The sequence below is a fragment of the Lepus europaeus genome, chromosome 14 (genome assembly GCF_033115175.1).
Source record: "Lepus europaeus isolate LE1 chromosome 14, mLepTim1.pri, whole genome shotgun sequence".
NCBI classification, from domain to species: Eukaryota; Metazoa; Chordata; class Mammalia; order Lagomorpha; family Leporidae; genus Lepus; species Lepus europaeus.
This window is the reverse complement of record NC_084840.1, coordinates 19,099,151-19,124,495: the sequence shown is the minus strand read 5'-3', so window position 1 is coordinate 19,124,495 and position 25,345 is coordinate 19,099,151. Positions and strand designations below refer to the sequence as shown.

The 25,345-nt window shown below is 55.9% G+C and overlaps 1 protein-coding gene across 1 annotated transcript; it reads right to left on the bottom strand.

Annotated features, from left to right (window-relative positions):
- Nucleotides 1-7,240: 7,240 nt before the first annotated feature.
- Nucleotides 7,241-15,698, bottom strand: LAX1 (lymphocyte transmembrane adaptor 1). Its single transcript, XM_062210752.1, has 5 exons — nt 15,610-15,698; nt 11,598-11,707; nt 10,768-10,878; nt 10,205-10,284; nt 7,241-8,119 (listed from the first exon to the last, which is right to left on the bottom strand). Exons 1-5 carry the CDS (start codon nt 15,696-15,698, stop codon nt 7,241-7,243), a joined length of 1,269 nt encoding a protein of 422 aa, XP_062066736.1.
- Between the last annotated feature and the right edge of the window lie 9,647 nt (nt 15,699-25,345).

Sequence of the window (25,345 nt, the reverse complement as noted above, 5' to 3'; positions counted from 1 at the left end):
ATTACTTCGTCCAGCGCTATGGCTCACTTGGCTAATCCTCCACCTGCAGCACCAGCACCCAGGGTTCTAGCCCTGGTTAGGGTGCCGGGTACTAGTCCTGGTTGCTCCTCTTCCAGTCCAGCTCTCTGCTGTGGCCCAAGAAGGCAGTGGAGGATGGCTCAAGTGCTTGGGTCCCTGCACCCGCATGGGAGACCAGGAGGAAGTACCTGGCTCTTGGCTTCGGATCAGCGCAGCGCACCGGCTGTGGCAGCCATTAGGGGAGTGAACCAACGGAAGGAAGACCTTTCTCTCTGTCTCTCTCTCACTGTCTACAACTCTCTATCTGTCTCTCTCTCATTGTCTAACTCTGCCTGTCAAAAAAAAAAAAAAAAAAAACTTAAAAAAAGAAATAAAAAATTACTTCAAGAAAAAAAGTTGTCTACTTTTTTTTTAAGTGGAAGCAAGCAGAGTTGAGTGCAAGGAATCTAGTGAGCGATAAAGCAGGATGTTAGGTAACGACGAAAGAGCCCACAGGCCGGGAAGACAAGCCGTTCCCACGGTGCACACCACGCACGCTGGAGCTACCGTGGGCAGACCTGCCAGGAGAGACAGACAAAGCCACAGCTGCAGGGGAAAGGGTGACTCCTCTCCGAGTCACCGATGGCAAAGCAGCCAGGACACGATGACCGGAACCACAGCCGTCAGCCGAATGGGCTCGACTGCCGTCTGCACGGTGTGTCACTCACGCCCAGCGAGCGCACATTCTCTTTCTGTGAAATCCCGCACTTGGAACATTCTGTCCTGATCCGGGATGTTCAGGAACGGTCTTTTCCTTCTTAACAGAGAGCCAGGCTTCTCCAGGACACCGGGCACACACCTGGACTTCTATGGGAGACCCCAGCTTCTGAGTGCATGTTGCTTAGGGACCTGGTGTTTATGTCCCAGCAGGACAGCCCCCCCCCCCCATGTGTCTGCCTGGGATTTCCCAGGGCTCTGGGGGCTGGCTCTGCTTTGATGCGAGCAGGGACTTCTAGGAAAGAAGCACTTCCCCTAAATGAGTGCTGTAATCTGACAGCTAATCTAAACAAGCGTTATCAGGAAACCAGCACATGTTCCAGGTCTAGCAGCTTCTTCCCACACCTTCCTTTCTTCTCTTGAAACCCAGGCACATGCGCGTGCCTGCGTGTGCTCATATCTTTGTACTGCTCTGAATCTCACGATAGAGCTTCAGACATAATCAGGTGCCATCATCCGAGATGCTACATTATCTTGGTAGCCATTCACTTCCGAATCCCTGGGATCTGTGGGTCTGTTACCTTGCATGTAAAGAAGGACTTTGCAGGTAGAAGTAAAGGCCTTGAGATGGGGGACCCCCCCCTGGGTTATCCCCGTGGGCCCAGTGTAATCTCAGGGTCCTTACAAGGAGGCAAGACAGTGAGAGGCTACAGAGAGGTGTAAAGACAGGAGCAGAGGGAGGAAGGGGCCGTGAGCTCTGAACGCAGGCAGCCTTCTGGGGCTGGGAGGCTGGATAAGGCCTGCTCCCCTGGAGCTTCGGGAAGGAATACGGCTCTGCCAGCACCTGGGGGAGCCCCAGCAGGCTCAGCCCAGACTTCCAAGTCTAGAGCTGCAAACAGTAGCGCTGTTTTAAGTCACTAAGTTTGCGGTTTGTGTTAAGTTTTCTTCTTTTTAAAACAGGATGTATTTATTTATTCGAAAGGCAGAGTTAGAGAGAGAGATGGGGGCGGGGGAGAGATTGATTTCCCCAAATGGCCACAGCAGCCAGGCCTGGGCCAAAGCCAGGAGCCAGGAGCTTCTGCCAGGTCTCCCACGCAGGTGCAGGGGCCCAAGCACTTGAACCATTTTCCACTGCTTTCCCAGGCCATTAGCAGGGAGTTGGATCAGATGTGGAGCAGCTGGGACTTGAACCGGTGCCCATAGGGGATGCTGGCACCGCAGGCAGTGGCTTAACCCGGTAAGCCACACGCTGGTCCCTGTGTTAAGTTTTTACAGCAGCAACAGCAAACTAACACAGCGGTCAGATTTATCAGTCTCTCCTTGGAGAGCGGTCTGGGTTTGGGTTCGTGTTTAGAAGGCTCTTTACTGCTCTGAGGTTATACAACTTTCCCCCATGTCTCCTTCTGGAATATCCATGGCTGTAGACCGTGTCACTTCAATAGATTTGGGTACTGAGAGCCACATCTTAAACTGATAGAATAGCAAGACGGACACGTGGGTGGAAGAACGGTCACCCATTTGCCCTTTGGGCCGGGCCTGTGTTGCCTCCCAGGGGTCTGCTATCCCAGGTGGGGGTGGCTGTGTACTGTCTATCCAGCTGACACTGAGGATGGCATCACTTAGACTTGGGGTGCAGTGCGCTGCGGGAGAGTGAAGGGCCGAGGGAGCCAGAGCTCTTGCAAGAAGGCACGTGCTCTCCTCGGTGGCAATGGGGAGTTCAGGCGTCCATATCTCAGGTGAGCACAGACACCTGTGTGCAGGCAAGGTGGGCCTGTGGGCACGGGGCTGGCTCCATGATTTATGGGGCCAGTGCAAAATGATAATGTGAGCTGCTTGCTAAAAAAAATAAAGAATACAGCATCATTGAAGGTGCTATAATAGAATGTTTTCTCCACTCTTCCAGCTTCTTAACTTGTCTTAGTGTTTTGTCCTTTCTGGTTAATGTGATTGTAGGTAAAGTTCACATTTTCAATCATTAGCATGGACTTTGCCATTTGTCTTTATATCGTGCTAAGCCAGTTTTTTTAAAATTTAATTTAATTAATTAATTTTTTGACAGGCAGAGTTAGTGAGAGAGAGAGAGAGAGAGAGAGAGAGAGAGAGAAAGGTCTTCCTTTTCCGTTGGTTCACCCCTCAAGTGGCCGCCATGGCTGGCACGTTGCGGCCAGTGTACCGCGCCGATCCGAAGCTAGGTGCTTCCTCCTGGTCTCCCATGCAGGTACAGGGCCCAAGGACCTGGGCCATCCACCACTGCACTCCCGGGCCACAGTAGAGAGCTGGCCTGGAAGAGGAGCAACCGGGACAGAACTGGCGCCCCAACTGGGACTAGAATCCGGTGTGCCGGCGCCGCAGGCGGAGGATTAGCCACGTAAGCCCTGGCGCCAGCTGCTAAGCCAGTTTTAAATGCAAATGTAACAGCGTTTGCTTGTGTGGAACCGCCACAATTACACACTTCTTGTTCTGTAGGTTGTATAAACACCATGGATGCTACTTGTCGACTTGGTGAATTCACCCACTTGCTAAAATTTTTACAACCCCAGGATCAGTGCTGTCTGCCCCTGTGGTCTTTGTGCAGACTTGAAGCGGGAGCTCTTGCCTGGACCCTCGCACACACTCCGCTCACGGTTGAGCAAAGCCAAGTCTTGCCTTGTTTCAGCTCTCGAGCTGCCAAGTCCTTTGAGTGGACTACTTAGTGCCAGTTTGTGCAGGTTTGTGCTTTTTGTTGGTAACTTCATGTTTCCGATGGCCCCCAAAGCAGAGTGGAATCTGGGGTTCCCAAATACAAAGACTGTGATGTGTCCAGTGAGAATGGGCTTCAGGTCAGCTTCCTCCAGGTGGAGGTAAGTGAGCTTGGTTGTGGCTTTGGTGAATGAATCAACGTTAACGCAGTAAGTAAAGTCAGTGTCTCTAAGCAGAAACACGGAGAAAGCGAGCTGCGTACTGATTGGCTGATGAGGTTGGGACCGGAAGCTGACAGAAAACTAACTCTGGATTTCCCTTGAGGACAACACGTGCTTTGCTAAACCAGTGTCCCTAGAGATTTTATAGAACACCGAAGCCAGGAGCCCAACTTTTATAGCCACTGCGAATGAGAACTGAGTATATTTCTTTCTTCCTTGAACAGGTGAAAAGCTCCCAGAACTAGCTACGTTCAGTGTCCTGGGCGGGACAGCAGGTTGATGGGGAGAGGGGCACATACGCTAACAGCCAGAGCAGTCACACCAGCACTGCTTTCCGTCACATCCATTTTGCAGAAGGAACAAATGGCTGACATCTGCTTATGTGGGACAAACCCACATTCCTTCGCTTTCACCATTGTCCGTGCTTTAAGATTAGTCTCTGTTTTGCAATGCTTTAGGTTTACAGAAGAGTCGCAGAACAGTCCGAGTTCCTCTAAACTCTTTCCTACACTTTCCCTGATGTTAGGCGTAGAAACCAGGCGATGAACACGGATACAACACCAGCAACTAACATATGGACATTTAAACACGTCACATTAAACAAGTCTTTCTAAAACTCTTTTGTTTCTGTTCCGGAATCCACCCCGAGGCACCATGTTGCATTTCATCATCATTTCTCTTTGGTCTCCTTTGATCTGTGACAGTTTTTCCATCTTTCCGTGAATTTCATGATTTTGACATTTTCAAGGGTCCTACTTGTGCAATGTCATTCGGTGTGGGTTTTCCGATAAGACTGGAGTTATATGGGTTTGGGGAAGTATTTTTGATCAGATCAGAGGCGCGTGATGCAACATGACTGATTTCTGCACACTTTGTCCCTCCATGAGGGTGGTGTCTGCTGGATTTCTCCGCTGTCAATTTGTAATCTTCCCCCTTCCTATATTTTACTGATTAGAAAAAACCACTTAGTGCAGCCCACACTGAAGGGGAGGGAGCCAAGCTCCGAGTGAGGCATCATGTGACTTGCAGACAGGTGTTAAAACCCACGTGGTGATGAATACACATTCGGGGGAGATTCTTGGAGGCCACGCGACTATCTTGCCTCTCCTTAAAACATTCTAGCATTGGTCAGGGGGTCTGCCCACACCAACTGTGGTATCTCAACAGTGAGTTTTCAATTTCCCTCATTCTTTCTACAGCTATTTGGAATTCATCTGTAAGGAATAGCCATCCTTTTTTCTGTATTTATTCAACCATTGGTAAGGATTCGTGGATATCTGCTCTGTTCTTTGGGTTCTTAATCAGTACAACAATCATTCATTCTCATTGCTCCTTCGGTTGGCTCATTTCCACATCCTCTCCCTCTCTCTCTGCTTTGCTTTCCTTTTTCACAAGATGTTCATCTTGGATTTTCCCTGCCCTAGTGTAGAACCAGCCATTTCTCCAAGAAGCTGTGGTTCCTTATACTGGAGAATCGTATTTAGAAACCCGGACTTGGGCCGGCGCTGCGGCTCACTTGGCTAATCCTCTGCCTGCGGCACCGGCACACCAGGTTCTAGTCCTGGTTGGGGCACAGGATTCTGTCCCGGTTGCCCCTCTTCCAGTCCAGCTCTCTGCTGTGGCCCGGGAGGGCAGTGGAGGATGGCCCAAGTGCTTGGGCCCTGCACCCGCATGGGAGACCAGGAGAAGCACCTGGCTCCTGGCTTCGGATTGGCGCAGCGCCCCAGCCATAGTGGCACTTGGAAGGTGAACCAATGGAAAAGGAAGACCTTTCTCTCTGTCTCTCTCTCTAACTCTGCTTGTCAAAAAAAAAAAAAAGAAAAGAAACCCAGACTTGAGTGCCAGGTGTCCTTGCTCCTTGCTCCTGTGTCCTCTCAGAACTAGGAAACATGTATGCCTACTAGACAGTGCATATACACAATTTACCTATATATTTCTGTATCTATTTGCATATATATTAAATATGAGGTCATGCTGTGTCTCCAAATCTTTTCTTGAATATTATTTTCATTTTTTATTTGCAAGGCAGACAAAGAGGAAGAGAGAGAGAGACAGAGAAAGATCTTCCCTGTGCTGGTTTAGTCCCTAAATGCCTGCAAGAGCAGGGGCTAGGCTAGGCTGAAGCCAGGAACCCGGAATTCAATTCAGGTCTCCCCTGTGGGTGGGCAGGGACCCGAGGACTGGAGCTGCCTCCCAGGATGTGATTAGCAGGAAGCTGGAGGAGCTGCCACTCAAACCCGGCCTTCTGATGAGGGGTGAGCGCATGGCAAGCGGTGGCTCAGCCACTGTGTCAAACCCCCACCTCCAATTCAGCACCACGGGGCTCACTGCGGGCTTTCTTATTGGCGTATTTGTCCCAGCTTTTCCTGACAGTGAGCAGTTTCTCCTTGTCTACGATAGACTGACTTTTTTGTTCCGTCCTAGGAGGCACATAGTTGGGAACTGTAACTCAAACGACTGCAAGAAGCAGCTTGCCAGCGGGAGTGCAGAGCCGGTGTCCAGTTGTTTGCATCTGTATCTTACAGTGTCAAGTCAGAGCACTGTTTTCCAAAGTTAACTAGGTCAGCTCCTTCTTCGCCTGTGAAGTTATGTCATTCATTTGTAACACGATATACAAGTAGATTTATTTGTCACAATCTGTATAGCATCCTAGGTCCCCTGAGAGCCTGGTTAACTTTTTAAAAATTTGCATACGGTTCTGTGTGTTTGACAAATGCACACAGCTGTTCTGCGGCTGCTGCAGAACCGCGCGGAGCAGCGCCCCCATCCTAAATAATGCCCGTGAGCAGCCCCTCTGTCAACCCTTCTCCTCCCCCAAACCCAGCCACCACTGTCTTTTCCATTCCTATAGATCCCCTTTTCCCGAATATCACACAGCTGCAATCACACCAGATGCAGACTTTTAAATCCAATTCTGTTCATGGAACAAAACCAAGTTAACCCGTGTCCATGTTGCTGCGTCGTGAGCCAACCCAGCCGGGGCGCTGCGCCAATCCTCCTTCCTGCTGGCTGCGATGACTCGGGCTGGATAGCCAGTTCCCCTGGCCCTTCACCCGTTGAAGGTGTGTTGTGCTTTTTGGCAATTATGAATGAAGCTGCTAGAAAGACTCATGCGTAGGTTTTTGGGTGAACACGGTGTTCAGTCCACTTGGAGCAGTTTCTAGGAGCGGATTGGGGGCCACGGAAGTGCCTGCTTATGGGAGACAGCACACACTTTTCCAGGTGGCTGTGGATGCTCTGTGGGGGCAGCAAGTGGGCTTCCTCCTGTCCTGCATCCTCACGGCCGAGGGTGGCCATCCTGCTGCCATGGAGACGGCTGTTCCCTCCTCTCCTCCTCCTCCCTTCCCTCGGCTCCTGCCCGGCTTACCAGTCTGTACTCTGGCTTGCAGCCCGCTGGTGCTGGTGAACCCCTCAGGCCCACTGCGTCCCAGCAGTCCCGGGAGGCGCCCGTGCAAATGTCCTCAGCTTTGTACAGAGACAACGGCATCCTGCCTGGGGACAATTCCTGTCTGGCTTTCCCAACCCTTGCTTCCAGGCGGCTTTGTTTTTTTTGTTTGTTTGTTTGTTTTTTGCTTTTTACCTTTTTTTTTTTTTTAATAGCCACACCGAGGGAATCTACTGAAATCCTAGGGTGGCCCAGAGTCTCCCTGAGGCTCCTCAGCAGGTAAGGAGCCGGCAGGACAGAGGGTGTCACGGGGCGTTCCTGTCGGGTGCCTGGGCCTTAACTGGTCAGGAGGGAGCCAGATGCCAGCGTCTTGGCCTCCCGGCTGGACAGCCAGCACATTCTCGTAGTCACTTGAGTCCTCGCTGGACGTCCTCTCGCGCTGCAGCTGACAGCTCTCGCTCTCAGCGGGTGGCTGAAAGGCCACAACCTCCCCTGAAGCCAGCAGCCTCCTTGAGACAGGCTGGAGGTGGGTCCCTGGACCCTGCGCCCTGCCCGCCGCTGCGCCGTCTGGGGTGGAGGAGGTGGCCTCTCCCCCAGCCGGCTGCTGGCTGCCGTCCGCTTGAGCCGGGGCCACATTTCCATCATCCCCGCAGCGCTGCAAGGCCGCCCAGAGCTGTGCCTCCTGGCTGCCCGCGAGCTCCAGCCCGGCCATGTTGACGTAGTCATCCGAGGCCTGGGAGCAGCTGTCCCCCTCGCTCAGCGGGTCAGCTGGACACCAGAGAGTGCTGTAGTCGCCGGCATCGCCACAGCCCTCGTGGCTTTCCTCGGTGAACCCCAGCCCCTGGGCGCCGTGCTGAGCGAAGCAGCATCCGGGGGCGCCGCAGGCAGAGGCGGGGGGCTCGGCAGCCGCGTCGGCCGCGGGGACGTTCACGTAGTCGTTGGCGTCCTCCGAAGCAGAGCTCGTCCGCTGTCCGGGGGCCCCGTCGTTGGCGTGGTGCGCCGCCGGCACCAGGGTCTGGCACGCGTGGGGCACGGGGGCGTTGTCGTAGATACCCACTGCGAACCCCACGGTGGGGATACGGGCTCCGTGCCCCTGCAGGGTGCTGCTCGCCTGGGAGGGCTACGGGAAAGCAAAGACATCTGGTGATGAGAGGGAAGCAGAGAGGGGGTCGGAGCATCTGTTGCTCCCTGAGCGCTTGGCCACACGGGCCCCTCCCGCTGGTCCCCACCGCCGGACTCCAGGGAGGTGTGAGTGAAAGGGCTTTGGCCGCTGCCAGCGGTTCCACTAGGAGTGGGGGATGGGGGGTGTGTTACAAACTGGGGGGAGGAAGAGCTCGAGGCAGAGGCTGGGGTGAGGACGGGAGGTGACGACCCCAGCTCCACCCCGAGTGCTGATCGAGTCTGAACACTTGGACAGCTCCTGGTCCCTAGAAATGCTTAGCAATGCTCTCCTTGTTGTACAAGGGGCAGCTGGCACACAGGCCCCTGAGGGATGCTGGTCTGATGTTTCCAGAATGTTTGGGTTTTCAGGGAAAGCTCAGCGTCTGGACTTCCTGTGTGAAATGCCGTCTATTTTTAAGGATTGGCAACTGGTTCCAAATGCTCTTCCCGCAGCTGGGGGCCTGCGTGCTGTAAATGCCACTTCCCTCACGGCCCAGCCAAACCCTGGGACGAGCGCTGGCAGTGGGGTCTCCTGCTCACTGCCCTGTCTCAGTCACGCGGTCTTGCTCCCTGGGGACGTCTTGGGGACAGGAGCTATGTGATGAGAGGGAGGAGGGGGAAGCAGAGGCTTCTGTGTAGTCATTGAGCCTCAACCTCTGGGTACGAGAAGCTGAGTGACCACAGACCGCTCCTCAGGGTGACCCTGAAGCCAAAGGGACCCATTTTTCAACAAAGACCTTATCTGTGAAAATCAGCATGGGGTGGGGGGGCATTGTGACATAGCAGGCAAAGCCGCTGCCTGCGACACCAGCATCCCGTGTGGGCCCACTTCTGATCCAGCTCCCTGTTAACGTGCCTGGGAAAGCAGCAGAAGATGGCCCCTGCACCCACACGGGATGCCCAGATGAAGCTCCTCGCGCCTGGCTTAGTCCTGGACCAGCCTGGCCGTTGCAACCATTTGGGGAGTGGGCCAGTGGGTGAGTGAGCCCTCCGCCATGCCCTCTCTCTCTGTAACTCTGCCTTTCCAATAAATAAATACATCTTAAAGAAAGGAAAGCAGCATAACTTTGCTCTTCAAAGCAGTCCCTTCACTGTCCCTGGTGCCTTGGCACCCAGCTGTCCTCAGGCTCCTGTCTGGCAGGTGCCTTTAGCGCTGGATGACCAGACTCTTGGGATGATCGGTGTGAGTTGTCACACAGCCTTTGCAACCTCAACCCTATCCCCGTCCAGTGGCTTGACTGTGTTCACGTGTTGGAAAGCGAAACAGCGCTGGGAGGCGGAGCCTCCGGGGGGAGGGACCGTGGAGAGTCGGCCCTCACGGCTCCGTGCGATGGTGCAAGAGTGGGTTTCGATGAGAGGCTGGCCTGCTCCTCTCTCGGTCCTTCTGTCTCTGGCTCTCTCGCGCGCCTGCCCATGTGATGCCCTCCTCCGAGTGATGGTGCAGCCCCTAGATCTGGGACTGCCCGGCCTCCACGACCAAGAGCTAACTACATTTCTGCCCATTACCCGTGACCCGGTCAGCGGTGTCCCCATCTAAGCCAACGCTTTTTACTCTAGCCACGGAGATGAATGGGCGTCTCTGCTGCTGAGAGTAACTGAAATCAATGCACACAGCCCCTCGGAGGGGGGGCGGTTCCCAAGGAGGAGCTCTCAGGGTGTGTGAGGCCCCAGCAGCGTGGCTGGACCACGTAGGAACTTTCCCGAGTTGGTGGCTGGGGAGGAAACAGCACCTGTTTGGACATGCAAATCGCCATGTCTTTGCTAAAACCCATCCGTACCGGTTCTAGCATCGTGTGCTCGCCAAGCGTGCCTCGCTGGTTTTCTAACATCCCCAGCGCTGGCTCCTGTCTCTTCAGGCTTTCCCGCTAGGCAGGAAGGAGGCCGACACTCTTCTTCCCAACTTAAGAGGGCTGCAGGGCGAGTGCCAAAGGCCACACTGTCCGTCTGCCCCAGAAGGCTCTGGTACCCAGAAGTCCTTCCCCTCGGCTCTCCTGCCAGTGCCCTGCCATCCCCCAAGGGGCTCGTCTTGTCACTCAGCACTCACCACGTGCCCAGGGGGGTCAGGGTTTCTGGAGAGGAGGCTCTCGGTACTGAAGACACGGATGCTCCTGGACTGACATCTTCCTGGAAGAGCAGAGAATGGCTCCTGGGGACAGCAGGCCTGTCCTCGGAGCACCTGGGCCCAAGCAAGGCCCACTTCCTGCGGGCCCTGATGTCCTGCGTGGAGGGGGTCAGAGGCTCAGGGAGCTTGCACTGGGAGACCCGGCAGTGCTGGGAGATGCTGGCACCGGGCATGGAGGTAGGCTGGGAAGAGAGCTCTGGCTAAGGGACCCCCAGGCCTGCCTGGGATGCTGGTGCCAGGCTCTCCTGCTGCAGCTCTCCCCTAGCGGCTTTCCTCAAAAAGAAACAAAGCCCCAAGCCCAGACCACCCGCGGCACCCTTTCCAGAGCCCTGCCAGTCTGTCTCCGGAGTCGCAGCTGATGGTTTTTCCAGCCTGTTCTCCACCAAGCGCTCAGAGGGGCCAGAAGACCTCTGGGAGGTGACAGGTGCGTTCTGGGTACAGAACGTGGGGCAGTCTGGCCTCGGGGATCAGAAGGAAAAACCTACCCAGGTCTTCTTGCCTTGGAGGCAAGAGGTCATAAATATTTTTGGCTCGCTGTCCAGGCCGAGGCAGAGTCAGTGAGGGCATGCCGGTGACCCGCAGGTAGGGGACACGACCTGCAAGGCAACAAGAGGGGCGCAGGTCACAGAAGGGCCACGGAAGGGCCAAGGGAGGGCCACGGGAGGGCCAGCCGAGCAGAGTGGGGCATCTTCCCCACCCTCCACAGACCTGGGCTGGAATCATTTCCCGCAGGAACAGGGGACTCGCTGGATAGAAGCCAAGAGGGGAAACTGGGCCCAGGGGTTCCAGAGCAAAGTCTTTCTCACAGGCCTTCAATGAGCTGGGCCTTTGGAGCAAGGCCATGGCTAGTGTGTCAGGTAAGTGCCAAGGGCTCCCCAGCCCAGAAGTACACACCCCTGGAAAATGAGCTGCGCTCTAGAGGACTGCCAGGCGAGGTCATTAATCCCACGGTGTGGGGCCAGCACCATGGCACAGTGGGTTAAGGCCCCAACCTGTAGTGCTGGCATCCCATTTGGGGGCTGGCTTGGGTCCCAGCCGCTCCATTTCTGATCCAGCTCCCTGCTAATGCACCTGGGAAAGCAGCAGAGGATGGCCCAAGTCCTTGGGCCTTTCCACCCATGTGGGAGATCTAGAAGAAGCTCCTGGCTCTTGGCTTTAGAACAGCTCAGCTCTGGCCATTGCAGCCATTTGGGGAGCGAACCAGCAGATGAAAGACCTCTCTCTCTGTCTCTACTTCTTTCTCTAACTCTGCCTTTAAAAAAAAAAAAAAAAAAAATCCCACTGTGCCTCAACCCAGGACCAGCAAGGGACTCACGCTTCTTCCGTTTGTTCCAGGTACACAGGATGCAGGAAGCCGTGATGACCAGCAGGACAGCGAGGAGTGTCGCGAACCCAAAAATGATGCCGCTGCTCTGGTCCTGACCTCTACAAGGAAAACCACAGTGTGCTCCAGCCACAGTGGGCCGGGGCGGGGTGGAAGGGAAGCCGAGGTGTGTGGTGGGGGAGATGCCTTCTCTGAGCAGCAACTGCACAGAGAGGTGAGATGCACAAGGGGCAAGGGAACTGTCCCTCTTGAATGCCTGCCTGGGGGGTGGGGATTTTGTATTCAATATTACGACAACCTTATCTCTATGTCTCTTTCTGTGGCCTGAGCATCCTGAGATTTTGAGTCAGAAAGGAAAAGTAGGGGCGGGCGTTGTGTCACAGTGCGTTGAGCGGCAGCTTGGGATGATGGCATCCTGTACCCGGGTGCGGGTTCAAGCCCCAGCTCCTCCGCTTCCGATCCAGCTCCCTGCTAACGCACCCTGGGGGCCGCAGGGGATGGCCCAAGTGCTTGGGCCCCTGCCACCCACATGGAGTTCCAGGCTCCTGGCTGCAGCCCTGGCATTTGAGGGATCACACAGCAGATGGAAGATCTGTTCCTCTCTCTTTGTCTCTCATGATAAAGCAAAAGAAGGACCTGTCCCGGGTGACACAGGCAGGACTGAGCAGGGGCGGAAGGTGGCTCTAGGTCTGTTGGATCCACAGATCTTGCTGTCTCCATCCTAGCACACCGCTCTCCAAGCTCGCAAAGTCAAATCTGCCTGCCCCCTGCTCCTGGGCTTCCTGGCCTGCTCAGAGGAGAAGCTCACTCAGCTCACAGCAGGGAGTGGCTCTGTGACAGAGGCCAGCTTGCAGGAACTCCCCACAGCACTAACTGGTGGAGCTGGTCTCCAAGCAACATTCAACTGCTGCGTGGAATTTGACCAAGGCAACCTGTCAACCCTGTGACTCCTGCGGCAGGGCGGGAGACACTGCTGGGCTTTGCAAGGATGCGGAAATGTGTCCAGCTGATCATAGCCCCAGGCGGCTGCGCATGTGGTACCCAGAAGCAGCCCAGGGAAGTGGCAGCAGGAATCAGCAGCTGACCTCGAAACCCGGCCGTTTGCCAGGGAAGCTTTGTGTTCTAGGCTTGTTTTCCTGCTTTCTGTGGGATGTTTCCTCCAAGCTGCCTAACAGAACTCCGGCTGTCCCACCACAAGGCGGCTCCGCGCTGGTGCTCACCATCATCCAGCGGCCAGGTTGAAAAGCTTGACCTCTGTTTTTCTTCCATGTGCCACTTCCAGTCCACCAGCAGGTTCTGTCTGCCCTAGCCTGGGCGTCCGTCCCCAGCCCAACCCTCTCTTCCTCCTCCGCTGCTGATCCCGCTGGCCTACGCCGGGACCTACGCGCCCACCTCCCCAGTGGGTCTGTGCTTCCACACCTGGCTCCAGTGTGTGATGTTATACACACGAGCCAGGATGATGGTTCTAAAGAGCCAATCAGACTGTGTCCCTCTCCGCTTGGAGCCCTCCGTGGCTTCCCGTCACACTCAGACTCAAGCCGGGGGTCCAGCCAGGGCGGGCTTCCCCAGAGCTGGCCTCGCCCTGCCGTCCGCGGACTTGGCCCACCAGCACTGCTTGCTGTCCATGCCCATGCCTCAGCCCGCCTCGCCCTCCCCGCTGCCCCTCATCTCCTTTAGGTTTCTTCTGCAGTGCTACCTCCACAGACGGGGCTTCCCTGGCCACACCCTGTCACCCCCAGTCCCTTTGTCCTGCTCTGCTGTGTTCACAGAGCTTCGGGCTGGCTGCCATCCTAGTGAGCGGTCTCTATTGGTCTGTGCATCAGCCTACACTCCCACCTGTCTGTAAGCTTCCTGTCCACCTGGTGCCTTCCAGGCTGCCTGGTGCCTGGTAGGGGCCTGTTCAGTGAGTGACCGCATGAACAAATGAATAGACATAGAAACACTTCTGGAGTAGTGCAGCCAACAAGGGATATTGTACGAAGAGTCTTCGAAAATTAAAATTAGGGGTGTGCGTTTGCCCACACAGAAGTTAAGCTGCCCCTGGGGTCACCCACATCCCATAGAGCACGGCCTGAGATCCAGTCCTGCCTTCATTTCCCATCTAGCTTCCTGCCTATGCACGCCCTGGAAGGCAGGTGATGGCCTAACTTCTTGGTTCCCTGTACCCATGTGGAAAACCCGGATGGAGCTTTAAGTTCCTGGCTTTGGTCTGGCACAGCCCAGACTGTTGCAGGCATTTGGAGAGTAAACCATCAGATAGAAGATCTCTTTCCTTCTCTCTCTCTCTCTCTCCAGTAGTTCTATTTTTAATAGCATTATTGAAACAGCACTAAAATAGAACTCCTGTTTGATGTAGCAATCCCACGGACTCAGAGGAAATGAAGTCAGTGTGTCACAGCGACGTGTGCACTGCTGTGTTTGCTGAGCTTTATTTGCCACACTCAAGGCGTGGTGCACTAGGTTAATCCTCCACCTGTGGTATCGGCGGTTCTAGTCCCGGCTGCCCTTCTTCCAATCCAGCTCTCTGCTACGGCCTGGGAAAGCAGTAGAAGACGGCCCAAGTCCTTGGGCCCCTGCACCCACGTGGGAGACCCAGAAGAAGCTTCTGGCTCCTGGCTTCAGATCGGCGCAGCTCTGGCCATTGTGGTTGTCTGGGGAGTGAACCAATGGAAGGAAGATCTTCCTGTCTCTCCCTCTCACTGTCTGTAGCTCTGTCTCTCAAATAAATAAATAAAAAATCTTAAAAAAAAAAAAAAGAAGGAATACACTCAAGAGGTCTACTGCACACTGTGGTGACTATGGTTAATAACAATGTATCATAGCCCTAAAAATCACAGAGAGTGAATTGTAAGAGTTCTCCCCATGAGAAAGGAAGTAAGTGAATGAGTGCATAGCCATTCTGCAATGTATACAATATTTCAAAACATGTTATGCACCATATATGATTGTTCTTTACAATTAAAAAACAAAATTATCTTAAAAAGAAATAGCTTGGTGGGGGAGCAGGCTTCTGACAACTTTCAGGAATTCATTCTTCATCAGCACCCACGTCTCACTCACAAGCGACTTATGTTTACCACAGTAAAGACACGTTTCTCAAAATGACAGCGATTTTAAAATGTATTATCATGGGCTTGTATTTTTCTCACGGTACTGACCTTTCTTGCTAGCAGCGTTTCTAAAGATTCAACAGCTGATGGACTTATCTTTGTTGGTGCGAGACCAAGAGTAGCAGTGGTAACACAGACACCCCCTTAGTCCCGTGAGAGGCTACGTCCTAAAGATGAGTCTTTATTCTGATAGGATTCCATTTTTCATTCATGGCAGGTTTCTAGAACCTAAAGACACATCCTTGGGAAACTGGGCTTTTGTTTCTATCATGGTAGGATCATGTTTGCTTCACTTTCTATTTTTATTTATTCAAAAGACACAGAGAAGAAAAAGAGAAAGAGAGAAAGTTTGATTTCCCACTGGCTGGTTCACTCCCCACAAGCCTGAAATAGCCAGGGCCGGGCTAGGCGAAAGCCAGGAGCCCAGAACTCAATCTGGGTCTCTCACACGGGTGGTGGGGACCCAGCTACATCATCTGCTTCCTCCCAGGGTGCACACCTGCAGGAAGCTGGCATCAGAAGTGGAGATGGGATTGAACTCAGGAGTAGGGTGTGAGATGTGGGTATCCCAAGGGCATCTTAACGGCTGCGCCACATGCTCACTTCCTATTTGTTTTTTTTTTTGAGGGGTGTTTGGTGGGACCTGAGTTAGGGAAGATGGAGAACGGGGCGCAGGGGCCCCTGAGGGAAGTCCAGGGGAGCCAGGCCACCAGCAAGGAGGACCCGTGCAATCGGACTTCCTGATCCCACATCGCCTCTCTTTTCCGTGGCACCTGCCCATCCTCCCACCAGCCCCGAGCAAACGCCTCCGAGCCCAGAGCTTGTGGCCTTGGGGGACCCGAGACTGTTTGAGGCTCCCCAAGGTAGGGGGAGAGCCCCACGCTGTCACTCACCCTTCCAGGCTGCCCAGAGTCACCTGCAGGGTGTTGGCCTCCAGGGTCCTCCCTTGCATTCCTGACAGGGTCGGGGTGATGGCACCCATCGTCCAGCAGCCTCTGCGGTGTGCCCCGTCTTCAGCTTAGCCTGCTCTGGTTCACAGCCGCCAGCCGGCGTGTCTGCCACACTCCCACTCCTCCTCCGGGGCTGACTCCCAGGAGAAAAGGCAAATGGGTTTGTGTTTTGCATGTAACCACTTCTTGTTGTTAGTTCTGCAGCAGATCACGTAGAATGAGAGACTGGTCACCCCATCTTCCCAACACGCCCGGACACACCAGTCAAAACTTGCAAAACCTCTTCTTCTTAAATCTTTGTTCCCCAAAGTCCTTCACGAAAGCAGTATTTCGGTTTTACTTTCTTCCTAAACCGTCCCATCTTTTGTTCTCGAACTTTCTCCCCCGCCCCCAATATGCTGTCTTGCCCCTGAAGTGCCAGGCCCAGCTGACCCCACGTCACAGACAACAGGTTTGGTGCTACCTGGCCGTGGCTGCGATGTCTGCCGTCAGTGGTGATGGTCGCCTGGGCGCAGGGGCTCGCGGAGTGAGGAGGCTCAGGCCCAGCCTCCCAGCTCTGTCTTCCCAAGCAGACGCGAGGGGCACAGCGGGGCAGGCTGCCAAGGGGCCCACGAGAGGCCCCGTGTAAAGCTCATCTTCCTCCCACCCCCAAAACTGTGTGAAAAAAAACCAAACCACTCTCTGCCAGAATGGAAACGGAGAGTCAGCCACAGGAAGCGACGCCACCAACGTGCTAATGAAGCCAGGCAGGAAATGCAGCTCGTAGCAAGATAGCAGAAGGTGCAGCCCCCACCCGCCGCGCCTGGGTGGGCCACCCGCCACGCCTGGGTGGGCCAGGCGGCCCTGTGCTCTGTTGTGCAGTGGGACCAGCACTGGGCGTTTGCACCCCCACTTTCTGAGTTACCTGGGGCAGAGCCTAGGAGCACAGATGCACCCCCTTGTGATTAAGTGGGCGCAGGTGCAGCCAGGGCTGGCGGGGGGCGGGGCAGGCTTTCTAAGTGTTTAACAGAGCAGGTGTGTTTTGCATTTTGAGAACTTCTGCTTTCAGGAATAGAGCTGGGGTCGGCAGTCACCGTCCTGGTTGTTATAGTCACAATGTCCCCAGGGGCCACCGGACTTGCCCTCCTGCTCCGCCCACCGGCATGGCCTGAAGCTGCTGGCGTGGGCGGGCGGAGCCCCTCTTTGCAGGAGGAAGCCGCATCCCTTAGTGGGGAAAGGGAAGACGTCTCAGTGCCTCCCCCACCCTGGACACCACAGGCGACCTCAGCTTTGTGGTCAGCAGGCCCTGCCCCCAAGTGTCCAGCACAGGCCCCGAGGCTGCAGGCGGGTCCTGGCAGCCGGTCTGGAGCTAGAGCCTGGCTCTCCACCCTCTTTGCCTTTAACAAGGATCTGTCGCCCTGGCGTGCAGGACGGTGGACCTGAGACGGAGGGGCTGTGTGTGCACAGGGAGTCTGGCGGACAGCGAGCAGACTGTGGCTCCTCAGAGCGCATGGCCCCCACAGCGACCCCTTCAAGGCCTCCTCTGCTTCTCCACCCAGCTGGCGCCCCGGGTGTCCTGACTCCCTCCCACCACATCCAGGGAGACACCCTTGGGAGGAGGCTGCGAGGACCCTGCTCCAGGCCTCTCTGTCCCATTTTCCTTGGGCCGGAGCCCACTGAGCCCGACTCTCTGCAATGCTTCACCCTAACGGAGAGGAAGCTGGGTACACTTTAAATCCAGCGGCTCTGCTGCTTCCCTTGAACCACTTCTTGTGATTTTAGGGGCTGAAGGCCACGTGCGATTAGACCAGGGTCTACGCAAAGTTCACGGAAAAGCAGAACTATCAGCTCATTATGATGCAATTTTTTGAAATTCAACCTTTAGGTTTTTTTATAAGACTTTTTCCATGTACTACAAAAAGCAATTTTTTTGTGCCAAAAATTAACTCACGCTTCTTTTTCTTTAAAAAAAAAAAAAGTTTACTTATTTGAAAGACAGAGTGACACAGAGAGAGGAAGAGAGAGATCGATCTTCCATTCATTGTTTCCCTCCTGCGACTGCCAGGACTGGGCCAAGCCAAAGTCAGGAGCCGAGAATCCCCCGGGTCTCCTACACGGGCGGCAGGAACCTAGGTACTTGAGCCATCTCCCACTGCGTCCTGGGCACACCAGCAGGAGCTGGGTCACCAGCAGAGGCAGGATTGGACCCTGGGCACCCTGATGGGGGATGCTGGCACCACAACGCCCGCCCCACTCATCCTTTACATGATATTTTCTCATGTAGTTTTTGAAGTATTCTCATAAAGGATTAAGATGTACGTATCCACGTGAGCAAGGCCCCTTGGCGGGCGTGGGGGAGCGACGTGCCAGGGCTGTGGTGTTGTCAGAAGTCCTGTCTGCAGGGCAGAGGCACCGCAGTGAGGAGCACCAGCCTGGAGTCAGAGCCGCGCCGGAACCTGGCTGACCTGGGCAGGCCATCTCTGCTCCCGCGCACTTCCCTGGACGTAGGAGGACAGTAACCAGGCACTTCTGTGATGCTGTCGAGAGCAGTAATTTGGCTACTAATGAAAGACGCGTGGCTTAGGGCCTGGCACGAGCTCGTCGAACGGGGGTTGTTATTACATGGCGATTTCCATCTCACGTCTTTAGACCTTGGGCCTTCTCACTTCCTCTTGTGAGGTGCACCTGCCGTGCCTGTGCTACCTATGGGGCATCTCCCGTCACACACCGGGCATCAGCACAGCAGCCAGCACCCTGGCTACCCTGTCGCCGGCCCTCTCATTGCAAGCGGAATCCACCCATTGTCACCTTTGTGCGAGGTTCTTCGTTTTTAAACCAGTTCCTTTTCTTCTTGTAAAATTTCAGTCAAACCCTGTTTTAAAACTGTACACTAATGATTTCTGGGCTGTAGGACTTGCAGTGTTTTGTTACTGCTTGAATTATTACAAAAATCAAGTGTCATTGTATTAAAAAAAAAAAAAAAAGAGGGCAAAGCAGGTTACGTTAAGAGGCCTGCTCTGCCAGCCCCGGGATCTCCTCTCTCCGCCCCACCCCCCACCTGGGCCGCACCTGCCACCTCGGATGTCTGTCTGCCCAGGGCGGGGTGGGCACTCTTGCGGCCAGGGACTGTGTGGGATTTATTGCATCACTGGAGTTTCCCAGCCGGCCTGACCATAGCGGTTAGTTGGACCCTCTGTGAATTTGACCTAGATGACCTTGGTGCTGTGAATCTGCGACGTGACTGTGGGACAGGGTGAGATGCCCAGAAACAAATTTGCGGCTGGTCTTTTCTTCCTGTGTGTCCTCATCCGCCAAGGAAAAGCGTGACCCCCCCTACCCCCCCAGGGTGACCCCCCACCTCCCCCGCCCCCCAACTGCCTTCCCAGCAAGGCCAACCTGGGCTCCTGGGTTTGGTGTCCTGAGCCCTGAGAAGGTGCGAGCTGCCCCAAAGACACCCCCCACCCCGGCACGGCAGGAGCAGCCCTGGCAGCCTCCTGTGGGGGAGCCCCCGCCCCCATCCCTTTGCCAGGAGCCCCCCAGTCCGGACACGTCTGCGACTGGAACAGAGGTGGCACACTCCTTCCTTCTCCCAGGTGAGGACAGGAGGGTGTAGAGAGGGCCGTGCCCATGCCACCCAAGAACCCCGGGCAGAGGGAGGAGCTTGGGGAGTGGGGGATGGGAGCAGACTGGGGGAAGCGCCTGCACGGGCTGAGTCCTCAGGGAGTTGGGGTGGTGTTGCCAACAGGCGGGAGAACGCCCCCCTGCATCCTTGGGTCCTGCAGGCAGAGGGGGCCCCGCCCTTGCTCCCTGGTGGGCTCTCTGCCAGGCAGCTTCCCCCAGTGTCCCTCGAGACTCCCCGGCTAGGGCCCCAGAGCAGGCGCAGACAGCGGTCGGTCTGCCAACAGCTCCAAGCCTTGCGCCAGGCCTGTGGTGCACGGCAGTCTCTGGTAGGAAGTAGAGACCGAGCCCTCAGTAGAGGGAGCGGGCTGGGTGGTCGCACCAGGAATCAGAGGGGCTCTGCCTGTCTCCAGGGAGGCGCAAGGGCAGAGGGCCAACAGTGGACGTGCCAGCAGGAGCGGAAGGCCAGCCCAGGGAATACACAGGGCCAGCAGGAGCGGAAGGCCAGCCTGGGGAACACACAGGGCGAGCTGGCTTTCTCTGTACCCTCCGGTGGGAGCAGACCATTCCAACCAGCCAGGATGCTATCTCACAGGCCAAGGCATCCCGACCTGCCTAGGGTGCCAACAGTGTGTCTTCATTTGATTTCTTTAACTGCACTTTCTTAATTTTTATGTGTTTGGAAAGCAGAGCGACAGAGAGATGGAGACAGAGAGAGATTTTTCCATCTGCTGATTCAACCCTCACTCCCACTCCCCCAAATGCTCGCAACAGCTGGAAGTGGGCCAGGCTGCAGGCAGGAGCCCAGGCACTGAAGCCATCAGCTGCTACCTCCCAGGGTGTGTGTAGGCAGCAGGCTGGATCCCAAGTGGAGCCAGGGGCTGGCGTTGTGGGGCAGTGGGTGAAGCTGCCGCCTGTGACCAGTTCATGCCCTGGCTGCTCTACTTCCAATCCAGCTCCCTGATTATTCACCTGGGAAAGCGGTGGAGGATGGCCTAAGTGCTTGGGCCCAGCACCCCTGTGGGAGACCCAGATGGCCCAATCCTAGTCACTGCAGCCATTTGAGGAGTGAACCAGCAGCTAGAAGCGCGCTCTCTCTCTCTGTAACTTTGCCTTTCAAATAAATAAATAAGTCTTTAAAAAAGAAGCGGAGGCAGGACTTGAACCCAGGTACTCTGGTATGGGACGTGGGTGTTCCAAGCAGTGACCTAATCATTGAGTTGAACAGCCAGCTGCCTTGGGCAACTGTGTGTGTCAGAGGACACCCGTTTGTGCGGCTTGGCCTGCCCTGTGCCCTGCACAGCGGGCTGGGCCCACGCGAGCCGTGTGTGCCGGCTACAGATGCACTGCTCTTCCACTCTGCCCCAGACTGCAGCCACGCTGGCGCCAGCACAGCCCCGCTGGCCTGTTGGAGTTTTGTGGTTCTCGGTTCAGTCTTCCAGTGAATTCCTGTTTCCAAGAAGCCATTCTTTTGCGGCCGGTGCATAGCGCTGATCCCAAGGCAGGAGCCAGGTGCTTCTCCTGGTCTCCCATGGGGTGCAGGGCCCAAGGACTTGGGCCATCCTCCACTGCACTCCCTGGCCGCAGCAGAGAGCTGGCCTGGAAGAGGGGCAAACAGGACAGAATCCGGCGCCCCGACCGGGACTAGAACCTGGTGTGCCGGCGCCGCAAGGCGGAGGATTAGCCTGTTGAGCCACGGCACCGGCCCCAAGAAGCCAATCTCACAGTGGAGCACAGGTCCTGAAATCACGGGCATTCTCTCACTTAGTCACCCTGGCCTCCTTACACGCCCTGGAACACATAAAAAGATCTGTGGCGGGGCCCTGGCCTTGGCGGCGCCCTCTTGCGGCCACTCCTTGCCTCCATGTAATTGTCCACCTCGCCCTCTCGCTTCCCCCAGGTCCGTCCTGGGCGTCTCCATCAGAGCCACCTGCCCTGACCCCTCTGCTTTCCCACCTGGCAGCCCTGCTGCCCGCACCTGACCTGACACGTCACCTGTTTGTCTTGTTTATTCTCAGAGTGCACACAGTGTGACTGTCACGATGGCTATTACACTTGTTCGGTGAAGAAGGGACCAGGGACAAGGTCACAATGACGTGGCCGGGTGTGAGCTCGTCCGGTGCTGGGTTTGACTTAGCAGAGCCAAGGCACCTGTTTCTTGCGCTTCGAGGGCGTGGAGCCCTCTGTCTTGTGGCAGGGCCAGGATTTGAACAGGAGCTGTCAGATGCCGGGCTGTTAGCACCCCCTCTCGCGTGAGGCACCTTGCATCTCCTCCCCGGTCTCCTGTACTCCCACTCCCAGACCCTGCTCTCTCCACAGGCGGTCCAAGGCACGGGGTGTCACCCCTGGCAGCCCCTGCTCCTCACGGCAAGGTTCTGTTCCACCTCACCTGTGTGCACCCTGATAATTCTAACGGGCCAGAACTGAGACAGGATGCAAACGAAGCACAACTGCTCCTTCCGTTGTCACCCGGCTTTGCACAATTTCAACACAGGTTCTTCTGTGTATTAATTGGAATTGTAGCCCTCCAGGGCCAGCAGCGACCTCAGAGCTGGGCTAGCTGAAGTGTTTTGAAGTCAGGTGACATGAAGGGCAAAAAAAAAAAGTCTTAAAAAAAAAAGTGCTACCTTGGTGGCACACACACAGGGCCCCGAATCTTCTCTAAGAGGGCCTTTTCTGACCTCCGCTGTGTAGCTGGAAAATCCTTAGTGCAGCTCGATGGTCTCTTCGTAGCCAGAGTCCAGCAGGCCAGCAAGCGGGGCTGGGATCAGGGTAGCGTGCTCCTCCTGCCTCCCGGTCTGCCACGCAGCAGAGTCTCAGCTCCGTTTCTCTGGTGGTGGGGTCCTTAGCTCCTCCACCGCAGGCTCAGAAACTGAAAAACTCAGCTGAAAGGTCCCACAGGCAGGGGGCAGGAGCGCCTGACTGCGGCGCGGGGCTCTGGGTGGCCTCAGATCTGCTCCGCCTCCCAAGCGCAGCTGAGGCCAGCGCCGGTTGTTGTCCTTTGCTCCCCAGCTCTTACAAACAGGTCTCCCTGTGCACTCACGGATGTGGCCTCGGCCCCAGGCCGCCTAGCACACGGGGCCCAGGCTGGTGTGGCCGCCGCAGACACGCGCTCGCCCCCGCCCCCGTGAACGTGATGGCAGCCAGGAGTGTGGACCCTGTAAGCTCTCATCGTGAGTGACGGGGGCAGTCCAGGTTTGACACCAGCCGCTCTCGGGAGGTGACCAGAAGTCTTCCGAGGACAGGGAGGCCAGGGGCCATTATTTGAAGGGCAGATCTGTCTACCTGGGTCCCACGGCAGGGTATAGGCAGGCTCGGAACTCCGACGCCCCCACCCCCCTCTAGCTCAACCTGTTCAGGCCTCAACCTCCCTCCCCAGAGACCCCAGGCCAGGGGCTGGTAACCTTCTCTGGATTTGCCTGGCTGTGTGTGCACTTGGGAGGGAGCCAGCTTTGAGTCAACTCAGGGAGTACACGGGCAGGGGAGGAGACAGCAGCCAGGAAAGGGGACACACGGACCCTCCCCAAAGGTGCAGGGCGAGGGGGCCTTCTCCTGTAGAGCTGGGGTGGGGACAAGGAGGGGCAAGCTCCTTTACACACAGGACTGGCCAAGTTGGCCTTCTTTTTTGTAATTCACAAATTGTTTAAAAGTTTTTATTTGAAAGGGAGGGAGGGAAAGACAGAGATCTTCCATCTGCTGGTTCACTCCCCAAACACCTGCACCAACCAGGGCTGGACCAGGCAGCAGCCGGGAGCCTGGAGCTCCATCGGAGTCTCCCACATGGGGGGCAGGGACCCAGGTTCCTGAGCCATCACCTGCTGCCTCCCAGGGAAGGAAGCAGATCCAGGCTCGGGTGCAGGTGCCTTAAGCAGTGTCTTAACCCCTGTGCCAAATGCCCGACCCCACGACTGGACTTGACCATCCATTGAACTAGTCTTAGGGGTACGGTTGTCTCTGCTAGAACACTTTTTTGAAAAAAAAAAAATTATTTGAAAGGCAGAGTGACAGAGAGATTCCATCTGCTGGTTCACTCCCTGAATGGTTGCTCACAGCCAGGTCTGTGCCAGGCGGAAGCCAGGAAGTCCACCCAGGTCTCCCAGCTGGGTGGCAGGGGCCCAAGTATTTGCTTTCCCAGGTACATCGGCAGGAAGCTGTATCAGAAGCAGAGCAGCTGGGACTCAAACTGGTGCTCTAGTCTGGGATGCCGGTGTTGCGGGCGGCAGAGGCCCAACCCACTGTGCCGGGTGCTGCCTCCCAGGATATTTCCGAGGCTTCCACATCACGTGCTGGGGTCAGGAGGCGGGGAGCCATGGGAGCCTCTGTTTGGCAGAGCCGAGAGGCACAGACTGAGGCCCAATAGAGACAGGCGGCAGTGAGAGCAGAAGACACAGGGCGGGGCTTCAGCAGAAAGGACCTTAGTTCTGTCTGTGATGATTTTGCGACTCCTGCGAGCAAATAAACCCCAGCTCGTTCTCACAAAAATTAATTTTTACTTTTGCTTGTAGCTTTATTTATTTATTTTTTTATATCCCAGCCCCTGGTGTAAAGGGAGCAGGCACCGTGCCAGCGGGGAAAAGGCCTCACACGGGGTCCTTTCCTAAAAGCTGGAGGGGGTGGACAAGGCCCTTTCCTGTCTCTGATGTTTCAAAGCAGAGATGTGACCTGACTGTGCGCCTGGGTGACAGCTACAGGAAGGCTGAGTGAGACGTGAGGGCTCAGAGCACAGATGACCTCCCAGGAGGCTGCTGTCACCTGGGCCAGTCGCGCTCCATCAGAGCCAGGGCGCGATGGACAAAGAGAGGCAGGCCTGCCCAGACCGCCTCGCCCCTACCTTTCCAGAAGCTCCGGCTTCCCCGCTCCCAGACGTGGCTTCTAACCACGCGGGCAGAGCGGAGCCCAATCTACAAGACAACGAGGGTGGCAGCCAGGGTTGTGCGTGCCCAGCGACAGCCCGAGGCCTGCACCTGCTCTGATGGGGTAGCTAGGGCAGTTCCCTCCTCAACTTCGACGAGCGGTGGCCGTACCCAGAGGCGGCGACACAGGGAGGACAGCGCAGTGACAAGTGGGCACGGGCCTTTATTCTCAGTGCATGGCAGTACTGGTTTCTGCTCACCAGCAAGAATTATTCGTTCAAAAAAAAAAAAAAAATCCCTTGGAAAACTCCTTGGCTCTTCTTCCCTTCTCAGTGGAACACCACATTTGAATGGCACATCTGCCAATATACAGCACCCCCCTCCCACCCCAAGAACCATATAAATACATGCGAAATATTGTCCACAGAGCTTAAAGAATACCAAGATGCGGGTACAGGCCGGTGCTGAGCCGCAAACACTGGGCACACGTCCTTTGTTTGTGTCATGCAGGCCACAAGAGTCAACCTTGTGTTTTTCTCTTTTGTACAAAAATACCAGTGCTTGTTCTACTAGCTAACAAAAAGGACGAGGTGGAACTCCAAGTTCCTACCTGCGCGCGCAATCCAAGAGCACACGCACACAGGTTTGTTGGCACGGACATAGGGCATATGCACACGTGGCACACACACACACACACACGGGGACGACAGGAGCCCCGGGCCGACCGGGCACAGGGGGCTCATCTCCCTCCGCCTCCTGTAACAGCAGGCCCGACGGCAGGGGTGGGAGGGCAACAGGACTGGCACGGAGCCACGCCGGACCGAGGGTCTGGTCTGCTCTGGGGCGTTCCTCAGCGTCATGGCCTCCGTGTGGTCCCCACGTGGGACAGGTGAGGAAGTGGGCCGAGGGGGATGGTCCCAGGAGGGGGCGTGTGAGTGTGCCCAGCCTCGATGGGTTTTGGGCAGTGAGGGAATCGCTCAGACTGGACTGGGCAGACTCTCCCCCTCTTGATGCTCCGGGGGAAGAAAGTCAAGTAATGAAGCCTCCCCGGGCCCCTCAAAGATGGGGGACCCCTACAGGGAGGGCTCAGCCCCGAGGCCAGGACCAGTCACTGCTGCCCCGAGGCTGAGCCCGCCGTCCCTGACCTGGCACAAAGCACAAAACCTTTCTAGGGAAGGAAAGGAGCCTCAAATCAGGTGTGCGCACAAAGACTCACTCGCGGGAAACTC

Coding starts and splice junctions, on each gene's coding strand:
- LAX1 (XM_062210752.1), bottom strand. CDS start 15,698: ATGGGTGCCATCACCCCGACCCTGTCAGGAATGCAAGGGAGGACCCTG. Junction 11,708..15,609: donor ACTCTGGGCAGCCTGGAAGG/GTGAGTGACAGC, acceptor TTTTCCTTGTAG/AGGTCAGGACCAGAGCAGCG. Junction 10,285..10,767: donor TCCAAGGCAAGAAGACCTGG/GTAGGTTTTTCC, acceptor CTGCTCTTCCAG/GAAGATGTCAGTCCAGGAGC.